This window comes from Carcharodon carcharias, chromosome 6 (genome assembly GCF_017639515.1).
Source record: "Carcharodon carcharias isolate sCarCar2 chromosome 6, sCarCar2.pri, whole genome shotgun sequence".
NCBI lineage: Eukaryota > Metazoa > Chordata > Chondrichthyes > Lamniformes > Lamnidae > Carcharodon > Carcharodon carcharias.
The window spans coordinates 145,056,867-145,075,874 of NC_054472.1; the positions used below are offsets into that span (position 1 = coordinate 145,056,867).

A 19,008-nucleotide genomic window follows, 5' to 3' on the forward strand; every position below is an offset into this window, starting at 1 on the left:
CTGGGAACGACTGCACCAAGAGTAAACCGGGAGCGAGAGCGCAGAGCGTAAACCGAGAGCGAGTGTGCAGAATCCAAACCAGGAGTGACTGCAGAGTAGACTAGGAGTGAGTGCGCAGAGGGGAACTGGGAGTGAGTGTGCAGAGTGTAAACCAGGAGCGAGTGCACAGAGATTAGATTGGGAGTGACTGCGCAGAGTGGAACTGGAAGTGAATGCACTAAGTGTAAACCAGGAGTGACTGTGCAGAAAGTAAACCAAGAAGGAGGAGGCAGAGAACAACCAGGAGTGAGTGCACAGAGTAATAGGGAGAGTAAACCAGGAGCAAGACCGCAGAATGTTACTGGGGGTGACTGCACTGAGAGTAACTGGGAGTGTGTGCGCAAAGTGTAAACTAGGAGTAGAGTGCACCAAGAGTGGGTGCGCAGAGAGTAACTGGAGCGAGGGCGCCGAGCGTAGACCAGGAATGAGTGCACTGAGAGTAAACCAGGAGTGACTGTGCACCGAGAGTCAACCAAGAGTGAGTGCGCAGACTGTAACCAGGGGTGAGTCACAGAGTGTAACTGGGTGTGAGTGCGCAGAGTGTAAACCAGGAGTTAATGCGCCGAGTGTAAACCAGGAGCGATTGTGCTCAATGTAAACCAGGAGTGTGTGCAGAGAGTAAACCAGGAGCGAGTGTGCCGAGAGTGAGTGCACAGAGTATACCTGGAGTGAGTGTTCAGAGTGTAAACCAAGATTGATTGCACGCAGAACATTAACGATGAGCGAGCGCGCAGAGAATATACCAGCAGTGAGTGTGCAGAGAGTAACCGGGAGTGAGCGCGCAGAGAGTAACAGAGAGGGGGAAATCCAGGGTTGAGTACATAAAGAGTAAACCAGGAGTGAGTGTGCCGCGAGTGAACCAGGAGTGAGTATGCCAGGAGTGAGTGCACAGAGAATATACCAGGAGTGAGTGTGCTGGGTGTAAACCAGAAATGACTGTGCTAAATGTTAATGAGGAGTAGGTGCACTGAGTAAGCCAGGAGTGAGTGCACCAAGAGTAAACCAGGAGTAAGTGCACCAAGAGTAAACCAGGAGTCAGTACATCAAGTGTAAACCAGGAATGAGCGCGCAGAGTGTAACCTGGAGTAAGGAATACAGAGTGTAAGCCAGGAATGAGTGAACGTAGAACTTAAACTACGAGTGAATGCGTAGAGGGTAAATGCAGGACAAAGTGTAGAAAGAAGGGAGGAATCGCAAAACGACAACATAGTGATAGCCTAAAATGGGAGAAAAACTCAAGATGTGCAGCACAACTGAGTGAAGTGTGAGAACAAGGGAATGTGTGAAGAATAAATGAGAATGAGCGAGAATACACATCTGGAAATGAGAGAGAAAACACGAGAGTGAGAGAAAGTGTCAGAGTGAGAAGGCACAGAAAACAAGGGAAAGTGTGGAGAGATAAAACACAGGAGAAACCAAAGAGAAAAATGTGATTCCAGAGATATAATAACCTGTGGGAGGTGCACAAAGAAATTATAGCTGGGCAGAGAAAGAATATACGAAAGAGATAATACAGGATATATAGGTGAGAGAGAAAGAAAAGGTGAGAGCCTGCGCTGGGGGCAGGAACACACTTTGGGAGTGAGTGAATGCGCGCGCGCCGGGGGGGGGGGGGGGGGGGGGGGGGGGGGGGGGGGGAGCGGGGGAGAGAAGCCGGTGAGCAAGTGCACAACGAAAACAAAGGAGACAATGTGAACATATACAGAAGGAACACAGGGAAAACTGCACAGGGAGCAAATACAGGATACAATGAAGATAAAGAGAGCATTGCTAAAAAAAAATTTGTTGTTAAAGCTTTTCATCTTGCACTCATCAGAACAATTCACAAGAAAATACCAATGTCAGCAGAAACAACATACTGTATAAGAGAGTGCTGATTGGTTGGCAAGAAACCAGTCAGCACTCTCTTCTCTCACAGTATAAATATGTTATTTTTCCTGACATTGGTATGTTCTTGCGAATTGTCCTGATAATTGCAAGATGAAAAGCTTCGACAAAAATATCTTTTTTTCAGCAATACGCAAGTTCTGTACCACCAAATGACTATTTATAAATGAGAGTGTACAAAATGGAAAGGGCAGAAAAAATACAAGCGAGCATGCACAACAATTATAAAGTAGGCAGTATATACAGATAGAAAACATGCAGAGAGGGGTCCAGACAGGAAGGCTGCAGGTCCAAAATGTTTTCCTTTTACACTTGTGCAATGTAGGTGTTTAATGAAACTAGCAACCCCTTTGTACAGTTCATAGTGTGAGAATGTTCTTTAATATTACCTTTCAAGTTATAGCCTCTCAATGTACCTAAGCTGTACCCTTTGGCTAATAGAATGTTGTACTTTACTGCTTCTTCTGTAGTCAAACAGTTTCTCTCCCTGAACCTTGGCTTTGCAGTGGCTTAACCCCTCTCCTCCCGTGATCCACTGTCTATCACAGGAGCCTGACTTTACTCTAAAATGGTCAGGAAAAGGGGATGGGAGTTCTTTTTAAAAAGGAAGACTCCAGGCGGATTTCAAACAATGTATTTCTTTTTTTTTACTCTTAAAAATACACGACATTCATCCCTGCAAATATATCCAGCTCCTAGCACCAAGTGAAATCTCTGCAAGTTGTAAAATCACAAATGCACAAGCCACTTACCAGAGAGCACCCACTGAAACCCATTTCCCAGAGAGAGAGAGAGAGAGAGAGTGAGTGAGAAAGAGGAGAACGTTCTTGCCATCCTTCTCAGTCCTCAGCTTGTCATTGCAAGACTGGTTTTCCATAATAGTTCAATTATTTCAGAAATACATGGGGAACTGTGTGCTTTTAAAAAAAAATTCTCAGGCTATAGTACAGCATTGAATCACTCGTTAAACTGGAGTTTTCCTTCAAAGGTTTTGCTACCAGCCACTAAATATTTAATACATCATGTTCCTGCTACTGTCTCCTGCCCCCTCCCTCCTGTGTAATAAGCTTTAATTTAATAATTAAAAAATTCCACATTAATTGAACACCATTTTTAAATATCAGATTGGCTCATGTCACGAAACCCACGAGCCTTACAGATTTTAGGCTAAATTTGCAACTGTGGCCAGGGAGGGGGAGACATGGTGGAATGGGTGGTCACAGGCCAGCCACCCGCTAGAGACCCCTCTCTCACCACCCAACAACTTCTATTTATGGGCTGTAAAACGAGTGGCTGATCCAATGGTGGCCCCCAACGCCACAGCTGATAGCTTGGCCCAAAGTTTGCCAAGGGCGGGGTGCTGATTATTGGCTGCGGAAAGGGAGTGGAGGGGGTTTATTCAGAGTGGGGGTGGGGGGGAATGTGGGTTGTTGGGTGGGGGGGGGGTAGATTTTGTAAGCGACTTGCTAACTCTGCTTTGCCATCACTGACCACAGTGCCTGAAATATTGTTCGGGATCCGAAGCAAACCAGGAGAGTAAGCTGCACCTTCTTACAGAAAAGAAAAACCACCCCTCTAGTTCCCACAGCAACTTGTGAAAATAACATCAATTTTGATATTAAAAAACCTCTTCTCCCAACAAAGGGATCCAGTTACACAGGTGCCGCCCCCTGAGAGGCCAGATTAAGTTAGTGTTGACAGCCGATTGGAATACAGGGGGCATCACGGCAGAGCGCACTCCTACTCTCACACAATCTCACTCTCTGCTAGGAGGTGGGAAGGGGTTGAGGGAGGGGGGGGGGGTAGGGTTTGCACTGGCTAGTGATCAGGAGCCAAGAAGGCTGCCCCAATGCGTTTGCCATTTCCCAACCCTAGTCCAATGTACAGCCTTTAACCAACACGTTCTCCCAACCGCCCCGAACTGGCTGAGATCAACTAACTCGGAACAGATCGGGGTTGGGGTGGGGGGGGGGGGTGTGTGTGTGGGCTGGAGTGGCGGGGGTTGGGGGGGCGGGGGGAGAGTCTGAACTGAGAACCTTCCTGGCCTGTTTGGCCTGGTTACTCCCTTGTCTTTTCTGGGAGGGAGATGGGGACAGAAAGGTTGATCCTAATTAAAATTAATTTTGTTTAACCAGCTAAAGACCTTCCTTTGCTCAGTCAGTGAATAAACACCATCGCCGCTATCCAAACAACAAAAAAAACGGCAACTTTTAAGTCAGTACTAGTCACAGATCATTTTGCACAAGTTTTTTTTTAAAAAAACAGAAAAAAGTTTTAAAACTTTTTTTCCAAAACACACTCGTCACAATTTCTCATTTTGCTGACATTAAATTGAAAGCAAAAAAGTTTTTTTTTTAAACATTTTCTTTACATAAAAAAGTCCGTAAAAATTTAATACAGTAAAATGTTTCTTTTAAAGTACGACAGTTTTCTGTTGACTGTCGGTGATATACAGTCAGACTGAATTGATATCTAACCAATACTATAATATTTACACAGTAAAATAGGGAGAACGATGAAACCCTCCCTGACCCTGCAACCTCCCTCCCTCAAAAAATGTAATTGTCAAAGTGAACAGGGACTAGTCGTTAACTAGAAGTGGTTTCTTTGCCTTCTCAATATATTCACATATGCGTTAAAACAGTATAATACAGATAGCTATGAGGAGACTGAGAAGCTGGTTATAGATTCACATGGGCTTTTGCTCAAGGATGGGGCAGGGCTGGGGGAGGGGGAACAGAGAGGGGTTTATTATTCAATCCACATCTGGTTCTTCTTTAGGCTTGTAAATGGCGCCAAATTTCTGCATGTACTTCTTGATGTATTCCTTGGTTTTATGCTTCACGTTTTCATTGCACTCGAGGTCCTCGGGATTCTTGCATTGTTTCAGCTCCTTGTTCATGACACCGTGTGTCAACTGCAGAACAAAGAAGGAATGAACAAGGGCGGGCGGGAGGGAGGGAGGGAGGGGGAAGAGAGAGTGGGAGAGCGGGCGGGAGGGGGAAGAGAGAGCGGTTGGGAGGGGGAAGAGAGAGCGGGCGGGCGGGAGGGGGAAGAGCGGGCGGGCGGGGCAAGAGCGGGCGGGCGGGGCAAGAGCGGGCGGGCGGGGCAAGAGCGGGCGGGCGGGGCAAGAGCGGGCGGGCGGGGCAAGAGCGGGCGGGCGGGCGGGGCAAGAGCGAGCGGGCGGGCGGGGCAAGAGCGAGCGGGCGGGCGGGGCAAGAGCGAGCGGGCGGGCGGGGCAAGAGCGAGCGGGCGGGCGGGGCAAGAGCGAGCGGGCGGGCGGGGCAAGAGCGAGCGGGCGGGCGGGGCAAGAGCGAGCGGGCGGGCGGGGCAAGAGCGGGCGGGCGGGCGGGGCAAGAGCGGGCGGGCGGGCGGGGCAAGAGCGGGCGGGCGGGCGGGGCAAGAGCGGGCGGGCGGGCGGGGCAAGAGCGGGCGGGCGGGCGGGGCAAGAGCGGGCGGGCGGGCGGGGCAAGAGCGGGCGGGCGGGGCAAGAGCGGGCGGGCGGGGCAAGTGGGGGAAGGGCGGGCGGGTGGGGGAAGGGCGGGCGGGCGGGGCAAGAGCGAGCGGGCGGGGCAAGAGCGAGCGGGCGGGCGGGGCAAGAGCGAGCGGGCGGGCGGGGCAAGAGCGAGCGGGCGGGCGGGGCAAGAGCGAGCGGGCGGGCGGGGCAAGAGCGAGCGGGCGGGCGGGGCAAGAGCGAGCGGGCGGGCGGGGGAAGAGCGAGGAAAAGGCGGGCGGGGGAAGAGAGAGAAAAAGGCGGGCGGGGGAAGAGAGAGAAAAAGGCGGGCGGGGGAAGAGAGAGAGAAGTGAAGAGGGAGCAGGAAGGGGAGATGAAACAAAGTAGTTATTATCTGTCTGCGATATATCTTCCTTGCAGTTCCCCACTCTGACTGGGGATTAGAGTTTACCTTCATATCCATTAGTGCTGACTTCACTCTGGTGCTTCACTCAACTGGTAATTTAATCACACAGGGATCTGGACAGTGAGAGCCCAGTAGACTGGTGAACTATGGGGTCATCCCGGTTCAGCTTGACCTGACGTTCACAGTTACACTTTCAACCAAGGCAACTTCCCCCTACTCTAGCCTAAAGGTGAACAGGGGTAACTGTAAACTCTCTCTGAGGCTGAGGTCAGCCATCACTGCTCCGACTGCTGATCGAGCAGGGATCTCTCCCTCGTCTGCGTGCTTCAGTACCATACTATGGCACAGGGCAATCAGCAAGTCTTTCAGGCATTCGTTTTGCCATGGGGCCCCAGTAAAGAAATCCTACCACACAGCTAAAAGGTGTTTTCTGTGTCCTTACCTTCCGAGCCAGATGCTTAAAGTCTTCTGTTGCTATGATTCTTCCTAATTTACAGTCAGGTTTCCGGTAGGGATTCAGGCACAGAACAATGAACTGGGAGATCTGGAAAGAGGAGAGGAAGTGAGATTGTGGACAAAAAGTAGTATTGTCCCCCTCCCCCAGCTGACAAACTTCTACTGTATGTATTTCTCTTCCCCCTCAGTCATGACCATCACTGGGCTAATACTATAGAATGAGCAGCACCTAAATCAGTAAGAAAGTTACATTTATACAGAACGATCAGGTTTGTTCAGTTTTGGACACTGCACCTCAGGGAGGTGATTTGGTCTTATAGCAGCTACAGTGCAGATTTGTCACAATAATACCATGGTCTCAGGGATTAATTTAGGAGGACAGGTTCCATATTGTATTCCCTGGAGGAAGATTGAGGATGGGTCTAATTGAGGTGTTTAAAATTCTAAAAGGATTTGATAGGATAGATACAGAGAATATATTTCATCTGGTGGGGAAATTGAAGGCAGGCTGCTTTTCTTACTCCTTCATGGGATGTGAGCTTCACTGGCTCGGCCAATATTTATTGCCCATCTCCAGTTGCCCTCAAGAAGTTACTAAAACAAAAAATGCTGGAAAAACTCAGCAAGTCTGACAGCATCTGTGGAGAGAAAGGCAGAGTTAACGTTTCAAGTCCGTATGACTTCTTCAGAGCTAAAGCGAAGTAGAAATGTGGTGAAATATATACTGATTAAGGAGGGTGGAACTGGTGAAGCTGGATAGAAGGCCAGCGATAGGTGGAGGCAAAGGAGAGATTGCAAAAGATGTCATAAACAAAAGGTCAAAGGGTTGCTAATAGTGGTGGTGCTGGCTAAAGGAGGTGCTAATGGTGACATTAAGAGTGGAAAGCAGAGTGTGATAATGGCCAAACCACGGTAAGCACTCTGGAAAGTGACCGAAGGCTTTAGTGGGGGCAGGGTGGAGGGAGGAAATGCTGGTGGGAAGAAAAAAGATTGAAAAGGCTAAAAGCTGGGGATAAAACAATGAATAAAAATGGAAATACATTTTTAAAAAATGATGAAAATAAGTGGAAAAAATAAAAACTAAAAAATATAGCAAAAATGGGGATCTAAAAGGGGTGGGGATGGAGGAGAGAGTTCATGCCTGAAGCTATTGAACTCAATGTTAAGTCCGGAAGGCTGTAAAGTGCCTAATTGGAAGATGAGGTGCTGTTCCTCCAGTTTGAGTTGAGCTTCACTGGAACAATGCAGCAGGCCAAGGACGGACATGTGGGCACGAGAGCAGGGTGGAGTGTTGAAATGGCAAGCGACAGGGAGGTCTGGGTCATGCTTGCAGACAGACCAAAGGTGTTCCACAAAGCGGTCACCCAGTCTGCGTTTGGTCTCCCCAATGTAGAGGAAACCGCATTGGGAGCAGCGAATGCAGTAGACTAAATTGAGGGAAGTGCAAGTGAAATGCTGCTTCACTTGAAAGGAGTGTTTGAGCCCTTGGATGGTGAAGTGGGGGGAAATAAAGGGGCAGGTGTAACACCTGCGATTGCATGGGAATGTGCCGTGGGAGGGGGTTGAGGTGTTGGGGTGATGGAGAAGTGGACCAGGGTGTCCAGGAGGGAATGGTCCCTACGGAATGCCGACAGGGGGGATGAAGGGAAGATATGTTTGGTGGTGGCATCATGCTGGAGTTGGCGGAAATGGTGGAGGATGACCCTTTGAACGTGGAGGCTGGTGGGATGATAAGTGAGGACAAGGGGGACCCTATCATGGTTCTGGGAGGGAGAGGAAGGTGCGAGGGCAGAGGCGCAGGAGATGGGTCGGACACGGTTTAGTACCCTGTCAACCACGGTGGGTGGGAAACCTCGGTTAAGGAAGAAGGAAGACATGTCAGAAGCACTGCTTTGGAAACTGGCATCATCGGAACAGATGCACCGGAGGCAAAGGAACGGAGAGAATGGGATGGAATCTTTACAGGAAGCGGGGTGTGAGGAGCTGTAGGAGTCGGTGGGTTTGTAATGAATATTGGTGGACAGTCTATCACCAGAAATTGAGACAGAGGGGAAAAGGGAGGGAAGGGAAGTGTCGGAGATGGACCATTTGAAAGTGATGGAGGGGTGGAACTTGGAAGCAAAATTGAAAAATTTCTCCAGGTCCAGACGAAAGCATGAAGCGGCACCAAAACAGTCATCGATGTACCGAAAGAAGAGTTGTGGGAAGGGGTCTGAGTAGGATTGGAACAAGGAGTGTTCCACATATCCCTCAAGAAGTTGTTGGTGAATTGCTTTTTTGAACCACACGTTAGCTGTGAGGATTTTGACTGTTGATGCAGCGACAGTGAAGGACCGATAGTTCCAAGTCAGGAGGGTGTGTGGATTTTAGCAGGGGTTGGGGGGTTCTTGGAGGAGGTGGTGGTACTCACATACACCTGCTGCCTTTCTCCCTCTCAGTGGTAGAGGTTGTGGGTTTGGAAGGTGCTGTCGAAGGAGCCTTGGTGAGTTGCTGCAGTGCATCTTGTAGATGGTACACACTGCTGTCACTTTGCACTGGTGGTGAAGGGAGTGAATATTTAAGGTGGTGGATGGAATGCAGATTAAACAGGCTGCTTTGTCTTGGATGGTGTTGAGCTTCTTGAGTGTTGGATCAGCACTCATCAGGGCAAGTGGGACATATTCCATCACACTCCTGACTTGTGCCTTGTAGATGGTGGACAGGCTTTGGGGAGTCAGGAGGTGAGTTACTCACCGCATGATTCCCAGCCTCTGACCTGCTCTTGTAGCCACTGTATTTATATGGCTGATTCAGTTCAGTTTCTGGTCAATGGTAACTCCCAGGATGTTGATGGGCAATTCAGTGACAGTAATGCCACGGAATGTCATGAGGACATGGTTGGAAGCTCTTTTTGTTGGAGATGGTCACTGCCTGGAGTAAATGTTACTTGTTACTTATCAGTTGTCCAGGTCTTGCTGCATGTTGGCATGGACTGCATTATTATCTGAAAAATTGAGCATGGAACTGAACACTATAATCATCAGTTAACATCCCCAGTTCTGACACTGTGATAAAGGGAAGGTTCATTGATGAAGCAGCTAATGGTGATTGGTCTCAAACAACCACAAGCATTTTTCTTTGTGTTAAATTTCACTCCAACCAGTTTCCGTTGACTTCAATTTTGCTAGGGCTCCTTGATGTCAAGAGCAGTCCACTTTCACCTAAGTTCTTCAGTTCAGCTCTTTCGTCCATGTTTGGACCAATGCTGTAATGAGGTCAGGAACCGATTGGTTCTGGCAGAACCCAATGAAACACTGGTGAACACGCTGTCAATGGCCCATTCCTTCAACCTACTGATGATAGAGAAGACTGATGGGGTGGTAACTGGCCATGTGTCCTGCTTTTTGTAGACATAGCTGTGCAATTTTCCACATTGCTGGGTAGATGCCAGTGTTGTAGCTGTACTGGAACAGCTTGGCTAGAGGTATGGCTAGTTCTGGAACACAAGTCTTGAGCACTAAAGCTGGGATGTTGATGGGACTCGTAGCCTTTGCTGTATCCACTGCCTTTTGTTGTTTTTTTGATATCACATGGAGGGAATTGTGGGGATTTCAGGAAGAGGCCAAGATGAACCAGCCAATCGGCACTCATGGTTGGAGACGGTTGCAAATGTGGTTGTTTAATTGTCCACCACTATTCACTACTGGATGTGGCAGGGAATGCAGAGCTTTGATCTGATCCATTGGTTGTGGGATTACTTAAATCTTGTCTAGCACATGCTGCTTCAGCTGTTTAGCATGCAAGTAGAGCTGTGTTGTAGCTTCACCAGGTTGGTACCAATTTTTAGGTATGCCTGGTACTGCTCCTGGCATGCCCTCCTGCACTCCTTATTGAACCAATGTTAATCCCTTGACTTGATGGTAATAGTAGAATAGGGGATATGCTGGGCCATGAGGTTATAGATTGTGAATGTATACAATTCTGCTGCTGCTGATGGTCCCCAGTGTCTCATGGATTCCCAGTTTTGAGCTGCTAAATCTTTTCTGAATCAATTCTATTTAGTTTGTTGGTGGTGCCACATAACACACTGGAGGACATCCTCAAGTGAACACTACTACAATAACTGTGCGATGCTCATTCCTCTCTGACAATCTAGTAGTATCATGATCACCATGACAGATTAGTATTTTATTCCAAATTTACTTACCTAACTGAATTTAACTTCATCTAGTTGCCATGGTCGGATTCAAACTCAGTCCAGTAACTTAACCGCTATGTAATCATACCCAAAAATCTTTAAAAAAAAATTTATTCAGGGATGTGGGTGTCACTGGCTAGGCTAGCATTTATTGCCCATCCCTAATTGCCCTCGAGAAGGTGGTGGTGAGCTGCCTTCTTGAACCACTGCAGTTCTTGTGGAGTAGGTACACCCACAGTGCTGTTAAGGAGGGAGTTCCAGGGTTTTGACCCAGTGACTATAAAGGAACGGTGATATATTTCCAAGTCAGGGTTGGGTGTGTGACTTGGAGGGGAACTTGCTGGTGGTGGTGTTCTTAAGTGTCTGCTGCCCTTGTCCTTCTAGATAATAGTGATCATGGGTTTGGAAGGTGCTGTCTAAAGAGCCTTGGTTAGTTCCTGCAGTGCATCTTGTAGATGGTACACACTGCTGATACTGTGTGTTGGTGGTGGTGGGATCATGTTTATGGATTTGGTGCCAATCAAGCGAGCTGTTTTGTCCTGGATAGTGTCAAGCTTCGAGTGTTGTTGGAGCTGCAACTCATCCAGGCAATTGGAGAGTATTCCATCACATTCTTGACTTGTGTCTTGTAGATGGTGACAGGGGTGAAGTTATTTTTGTACCCAGAATAGTGGAAATCTGGAACACCTTCCCCAAAAGATTGTAGATGATGGATCACTGGAATTTTTCAAGACTGAGATTGAAAGATTTTTTATTAAGTACCAAAGGCAGGGAAATGGAGTTGAGCAACAGATTAGTCAAGATTCTAATTGAATGGTGCAAAAGGCTCAAAGGATTAAATGGCCTATCCCTCTTCTTATCTTCAGGATGTCCTACAGTGCTTTACAGTTAATGAAGTGCTTTTGAGGTGAAACTGAAATGAGCTTCTAACCACGTTATCTATATCATCACTAAGACCACCTATTACCACCTCAGTGACATATCTGGTTTCCGCCCCAGCTCAGCTCATTTGCTGCTGAAACACTCATCCAAGTTTCTGTTATCTTGAATATTGAAAAGAGACATGTTGCTGAAGCTTTTCATCTCACACTCATCAGGACAAATGCAAGAATGCCAAATTTCAAATGATCACAACGATTTATGCTATAGGAGAAAAGGGTGCTAATTGGTTGGCAAGTCAACTCTGATTGACCAAGGCATTGCCATAGAGAAAGCATTGGAGGACTATAGGCTCCCCAAGCTTTCAGGTAATTCAAGAAAGATTCAAGGCTGAACACATTCCTTTTGTTTGCAGGGAATGGGTCCCTGCATATGATTGTTTGATACTTCTTGCGAGCGTAATTGAGCCATGTTACGAGCTCAACTGATTACATTAAATTGGTTGTTAGTGTGGCTAATAGTGCACTCAGGATTGTTCAGCAAGTGCTGCACAATCGCGGAATCATATCTAACAGTAGACATTTAGGATTTTCGAGCATGGGTTGGTTGAGAACGGTTTGTACTCTATTACGAACAATTGAATGACTTTGAAGATATGGTCTTATGACTGTCATCTCTGGGCTTGACAATTCCAAAGCACTCTTGGCCAGCCTCCATAAATGCAACCTCTGCTGTCCACATCCTAAATTGTGCCAAATCCCATTTGCCCATCACTCCTGTGCTCACTGACCACATTGGCTCCTGGTTAAGCAATGCCATAATTTTATAAGTTCCACCCTTGTTTTCAAATTCCTTCGTGGTCTCACTCCTCCCCGCCCCTGTAATCTCCTTCACCCCTACAACCAAGATATTTGTGCTCTTCCAATTCTGGTCTCTTACGCATCCCTGATTTTAATCACTAGACCGTGGCCTTTAGCTGCCAAGGCCATAAGCTCAGGAATTTCCTCCTTAAACCTCTCCACCTCTCTACTGCTCTTGACTCCTATACATATCTCTCTCTATGTGGCTTAGTGTTATGGCGTGTTTTACTACATTAAAGGTGCTATGTAAACGCAATTGTAAAAATGTAGAAACGCAGAGACCAATATTACACAGCAAGATCCCACAAATAGCAATGCCATCAAGGGGCAGATATATGCTATTTTAGCAATATTGGGTGAGAGATAAATATTGGTCAAGACACTGGGAAGAACTCTCCTGTTCTTCCTCAAACAATATGTTGGGATCTTTTTTTACATCCACCCGAGACAGCAAACAGGAACTCGGTTAAATGTCTTGTCCAAAAGATGCCACCTCTGACTGTGCAACACTCCATCAGCTCTGCACTGGAGCATCAGTCTGGATTATGGACTCGAGTGTCTGGAGTGGGCAGCTTGAAGGGGAGAAGACATAATAAAGTTACAGAAAGGTTGAATTATTTAATGAACTGCAGCATTCCAGAACGTGATCACAAATTTAGGGATAATAATTACTGAAAGATAAAACAATATCCAAGCTCCCATGTCCTCTTGTTTGGTCTGCAGTTGTGCAAATCCATGTTGCCTCGCATGCCTGCCTTGGGTGACCTTGGTACAGGTTAATGCCATTCACTTTCTAAAAAACCTACTTACAAGACTACGAAGCCCGCTTGTTTCCTTTTATTTGATTTGGCCTGTGCTTAAAAGCCGCATTCACGCTCACATTAAATTGTGACAATGGGGCCCTCTCTAGGAACACAGGAACAGGAGTAGGCCATTCGGCCCCTCAAGCCTGCTCCGCCATTTAACTAGATCATGGCTGATCTTCTACCTCAAAGCCATCTTTCCGTACTATCCCTTGATGCCATTGGTATCTCGAAATTTATTGACCTCTGTTTTGAACATACTCGATGACTGAGTCTCCACAGGCTTTGGGGTAGAGAATTCCAAAGATTCAAAACCCTCTGACCCAAGAAATTCCTCCTAATCTCGATCCTAAATGGCCCACCTCTAATTCTGAGACCGTGTCCCCTGGTTCTAGAATCCCCCCCACAGCGGGGGGAAAACATCCTTCCTGCGACCTACCCTAACAAGCCCCGTGAGAATTTTGTATGCTTCAATGATATGGCCTCTCATTTTCCTAAACTCTGGAGAATACAGGCCCAGCCTCATCAACCTTTCCTCATAGGACAATCTTGCTATCCCAGGGATTAGTCTGGTGAGCCTTCATTGCACTCCCTGTAAACACTGGCCAGCTTCTATTTTTTTTTCTGACAAACATGGCATGTTTCCCCATTGCTTTTTAAAATATCTCCCCTTCAGCCTCCTCCTTTTCCACATCCACCTCCCCACAACTGAAGGAGTTGGTTCTTGATGGGGTGTCAGTTGCACCCCGCTGCCTCACAACTATCTATGAATAAGTTACATGCTGTGTGAGGGTGATTGATGAGCCCGACGCTGTTTCTAGTGGGTTAGAAAGTATTTATGCCCTCATCATATTAACTAACATTATCTAACTCAGCACAGGTCAGTGAGTGCTAGGAGACCATTTGGTCTTGGGATGCAAGCATTGCAGTCTTGCCAGATCCTGTCCTCGCCTAACCTGGGAACACCATGGGTTCCCTTGCAAGGCACACACCATCCTGACTCAAAACTATATCACATATTCAATGACTAAGCCTCCACTGATGCTGGGTCAAAATGCTGTCTTTCTAACAGCACTGTGCTGTGTGCCTACACCACTTGCAGTGCAGTGGTTCAAGAAGGCCGCTCACCACCTCCTTCCCAAAGACAATTAGGGATGGGCAATAAATGCTGGCCTAGACAGTGGCACCCACACCCCGTGAAAGAATTTTTAAAAAATCCAGTTGACGACATGCCAGCCTCCTGGTAAAGAAACAAGAGAATTTTTGGGGTAGTGTGATAAGGTACAGTCAGGCTGGGACCTGCTAAATCTAATCTAGCACTTTACCCACTAACCTAAACATGCACTCCCTCTGCCAGCAGCATGCTGTGGCGTAATGTGTACTATTAACAGATGCACTGCAGCAAGTCACCAAGGCTTCTTCAGGAACTGCTCCTCCACCTAGAAACAGGAGGACAGCAGGTGCATAGGAACATCATCACCGTCAAGTTACATGTCAACCTGACTCAGGCAGATATTACTGTTACTTCATTGTTGCTGGGTTAACATCTTGGAAATACCTAACAGCATTGTGGCAACATGCAGTCCACATGGACTGCAATGATTCAAGATGGCGGCTCACCAACACCTTCTCAGGGTTTCAAGGGGCACCCATGAGAGATAGGGAAACATCTTCAGGAAGAGGTTATGTGCATTCGAGATGAGGGTACATCTTTGGGAGGGGGGGTTCTGCCCATGAGAGATGGGAGCACATCCATAGGAGGAGGGTTTATTTATGAGAGATGGGAGTTCAGCCTTGGGAAAGGATCATGTCCATGGGAGATTGGGGTATGTTCTTAGGAGCAGGACACACTGATGTAAAATAGGGTTGCATTCAGATGGCATATTTGAGAGTTGGGCTTATGCTGCTGAGAGCAGTAGGAAAGCTCACTGAATTAATGACCTATTAGCAATTCAGACAATGAGTCACTTCTTAAAAGCCAGGGCTGAATTTTTCTTTTGATACTATGTTTTTCAGAGATCCACCTCCTCCCAGCCATCTCACTACCTCCTCAGTCCATTCTTCCTTTAGAAAGGCATCCAATTCCCGCAAAACTCACAAACGCTGGTGACTTTAATGTACTTCCCTGGAACTTCCTCCCTATGAGTGCTTTAGGTGTACCTACGCCACATGGACTGCAGAGGTTCAAGAAGGCAGCTCAGCACCACCTTCTCAAGGTCAATTAGGGATGGGCAATAAATGCTGGCCTAGCCAGTGATGCCCACATCCCGTGAATGAATAAAAAAATCTCAATTGCCCTCCAGTTCTCCCCAATCCTCCTGCCTGACTTCCCTTCTAATTGCTTACTTCCTTAGCTTTATATTTGCACTTTACAATAGAAACAAAAAAAATAGGAAAAATATAGACATACTTTTATAAAGTCCTTAAATGGCACTTCTAGGAGCAATTAATATCCAATTATTTTTAAAGCCTTATTTTTTTTTACACAATCAAGAAGCAATGAGATAAATGACCAATTTATCTAATTTTCTTGTTGGGGGGGGGGGCAGTGGTGGTGAATGGGGGTTTGGCAGTTGTTTTGCGCACGGAATATGCAACAGTTGATTTGTTCTTCGTGTTGATTGATGGAGGAATGTTGGCCAGGATACTGAGAGACCCATGGAATCATTGGGAAACTAAGGTGCGAGGCGATGTTGGTGAGGATAGATTTGGGGATGTGGTGGGTGGGAAATAGAGGAAGAGGGAGAAAAGCCAAGGTATAGACTTACCTCCTTCCTGAACATCTCTTTGCTCCTTTTGGCGAGCTCGGTTGAGGTGTCGGCCTCTGCAGTTTTAGGCTTTTTCTTGGCTGACTATTAGAAGAAAATGGAAGGATTTTGGTAATTTCATAAATAAAAATGTAGCAAGGTAATGAGTTACAGTTGGGTTCCCAGATCACGCCAGGTTAGGTGGTGGAAATCAGCACTCACCCAATTTTAACACCACAGCAGCATAAAACATGAAAAGGCTTTAATCCAACAAGTCACAGAATCACAGTGCAGAAGAGGCCCTTCGGCCCATCAAGTCTGCACCGACATGTGAGAAACACCTGACCTACCTAATCTCATTTACCAGCACTTGGCCCATAGCCTTGAATGTTACGACATGCCAAGTGCTCACCCAGGTACTTTTTAAAGGATGTGAGGCAACCTGCCTCCAACAGCCTCCTAGGAAGTGCATCCCAGACCGTCACCACCCTCTGGGTAAAAAAATCTTTCCTCACATCCCCCATAAACCTCCTGCCCCTCACCTTGAACTTATGTCCCCTTGTGACTGATCCTTCAACTAAGGGGAACAGCTGCTCCCTATCCACCCTGTCCATGCCCCTCATAATCTTCTACACCTTGATCAGATTGCCCCTCAGTCTTCTCTGCTCCAACGAAAACAACCCAAGTCTATCCAACCTCTCTTCATAACTTAAATGTTTCATCCCAGGAAACATCCTGGTGCATCTCTTCTGCACCCCCTCTAGTGCAATCACATCCTTCCTATAATGTGGCGACCAGAACTGCACACAGTACCAGCTGTGGCCTCACCAAGGTTCTATACAACTTCAACATGACCTCCCTACTTTTGTAATCTATGCCTCATCTATGTCCTTTGGATTGACCTGACGTCATTTATTCACCATATCCCTTCACCCAATATCTTCTCATCAATAAATCCAATTGTACCTTATCCACATTCATCCTTATCTTTCCCTGCTAACTTCTTTACCAACACTATTCTCCTTTGGTGAAAATAATTCTCTGGTCTACCCTCCCTGTTTTCTTACGTCCCCATTTTTAACTCTTGTCCACTGGGATTTGAATGTTTCACAACAGTGAACAATTTGCCTCAGTTGACATCACTAGTCCTCTTAAGTTTGTAGATTTTAATCATTTAAAAAAAAGTTGATATCTCTAACACAGCCTTAGGCGGCACTAAGCTACGTGGTTTTGGGGGGAGGTGGTGGGTGCTAGCAGCAGTGTCAATGGCATGCAGAGTGAGGGAGAACGCAAAATAGTACTGCAGAAGTGAGGGGCAGTCTTGATATCTTCACAAGGGACAGGGGTTGGGGTCAAAGGCGAAATCCAACCACCATCAATAATAAACCTGGTTCAAGCCACAAAATATCAGTTGGGAGGCCTCAAAAGCTGCTTGGAGTCTTAGTGGACTCAACATTCAACATCTCTAATTAATGCAGAATAACAAAGCCAAATAGGATTTTGTATTCCACAATGAAACAGCAGAGTACAAGTCAAAGGCGGTCCCAATCAAAGACAACAGGACCCTGGTGGAAAGATCCATGACACTAATTAAACCTGAAATGGTGAGTGACAAAAGGAAAGAGACACTACTTTTTCATTAAATATGGTAGTTATAGCTTTGTGCACCACGCCCACCTCCCGCCAAAGCAAACATTTGGTTAAATTAAATTAAGGATTCTGCTACACACAGCTCCAGCAAACAATCTTAAACATTTTGGATTTTTGGAGGGTGTACATATGTGGGAAATGGTATTTATATGAAGTAATGGCAAGCAGAATGTGTGCAAAATGATCAGCTACTGGATACAGGCTGTGAATTTGGTGAAGTATGCGACTGTAGCTGGATCTATGCCTGTATTTCACAGAATCAAAAATGGTTACAGCACAAGAGGAGGCTATTTGGTCCATTGTGTCTGTGCTGGCTCTCTGAAAGGGAAATTCACCTAGTGCCACTCCACCACCTTCTCCCTCCAGCCATGTATCTTCTTCTTTTAATAATAATCCAATTCCCTCTTGAATGCTTTGACTGAACCTGCCTCCACCACATTCCAGGTCCTAACCACTCACTGCATGAAAAAAGCTTTTCTTCATGTCGCCATTGCTTCTTTTGCCAATTAGCTTAAACTGTTCCCTCTTGTTCTTGAACGTTTCACAAATAGGAATAGTTTCTCCCTATCTACTCTGTCCAAACCCCTCATCATTTTGAATACCTTTATTAAATCTCCACTCAATCTTCTCTTCTTCAAGGAAAACAGCCTCAATTTCTCCAATCCATCCATCCATGTTCCTCATCCTTGGAACCATTCTCATGAGTCTTTTCTGCAATCTGTCTAATGCCTTTACATCCTTCCTAAAGTGCGACACCCAGGACTGGATGCAATACTCTAGCTGAGGCCTACCTAGTGTTCTATATAAGTTTAATATAATTTTTCCTTGCTTTTGTATTCTATAGTCATATTAATAAAGCCTAGGATGCCACATGCTTTATCAACAGCTCTCAATGATTTATACACATATACACCTAGGTCCCTCTGCTCCCATTTAAAATTGTACCTTTTTAAAGGGGGTACCTAGATAGCGTTTTTATGTAAGTGTCCCAAGGCACTTCACAGGATCATTATAAAGCAAAACATGATGCTAAGCCACATAAAGAGGTATTAGGGCAGATGGTCAAAAATTTGGTCAAAGAGAAAGGTTTTAAGAAGTGTCTTAAAAGGAGAAAAGCAAGGTAAAGAGGAGGAGAAATGTAGGGATGGAATTCCGGAGCTTGGGCCATAGCTAACTAAAGGCAATGATCACCAACGCTAGGCAAAAAGCCAGAATTAGGAGATATCTCAGAGGGCTGCAGGGTTACAGGAGATTACAGAAACAAGAAAGGGCAAGGCCATGGAGGATTTGAAAAAAAGGATGAGAATTTAAAAATCAAGACGTTGCTTAACCGGGAGTCGATATAGATTAGCATACAGGGGCATTAGGCGAATGAGACTTGATGCGAGTTGGAACACAGGCAGCAGAGTTTTTTGTGACCTCAAGTTTACCGAAGGTAGAATGTAGGAGACCATCCAGGAATGTGTTGGAAAAGTCAAGTCGAGAGGTAACAAAGCCACGAATGGGGGTTTCAGCAGCAGATGAGCTGAGGTGGGGCAGGGTCGGGCAATGTTATGGTGGTGCTAATAGGCAGTGTTAGTGATGGCGCAAATGGGTGTTCAGAAGCTCATCCTGGGGCGAAATATTACAAAGGTTGTGAACAATCTGGTT

At 46.4% G+C, this 19,008-nt stretch overlaps 1 protein-coding gene across 4 annotated transcripts in view; it reads right to left on the reverse strand.

Moving 5' to 3' along the window:
• Positions 1–3,936: 3,936 nt before the first annotated feature.
• setd2 (SET domain containing 2, histone lysine methyltransferase) overlaps positions 3,937–19,008 on the reverse strand; it is a 109,926-nt gene continuing 94,854 nt past the window's right edge. For all 4 annotated transcript variants that reach the window (XM_041189730.1, XM_041189726.1, XM_041189727.1 and 1 more), the window contains 3 exons: positions 15,730–15,813; positions 6,229–6,330; positions 3,937–4,843 (listed from right to left, as the gene is read on the reverse strand). In XM_041189730.1, coding sequence (XP_041045664.1) covers positions 4,682–4,843; positions 6,229–6,330; positions 15,730–15,813 — 348 coding nt within the window. In that variant the 3' untranslated portion in view covers positions 3,937–4,681. The remainder of the gene's footprint in view (positions 4,844–6,228; positions 6,331–15,729; positions 15,814–19,008) is intronic.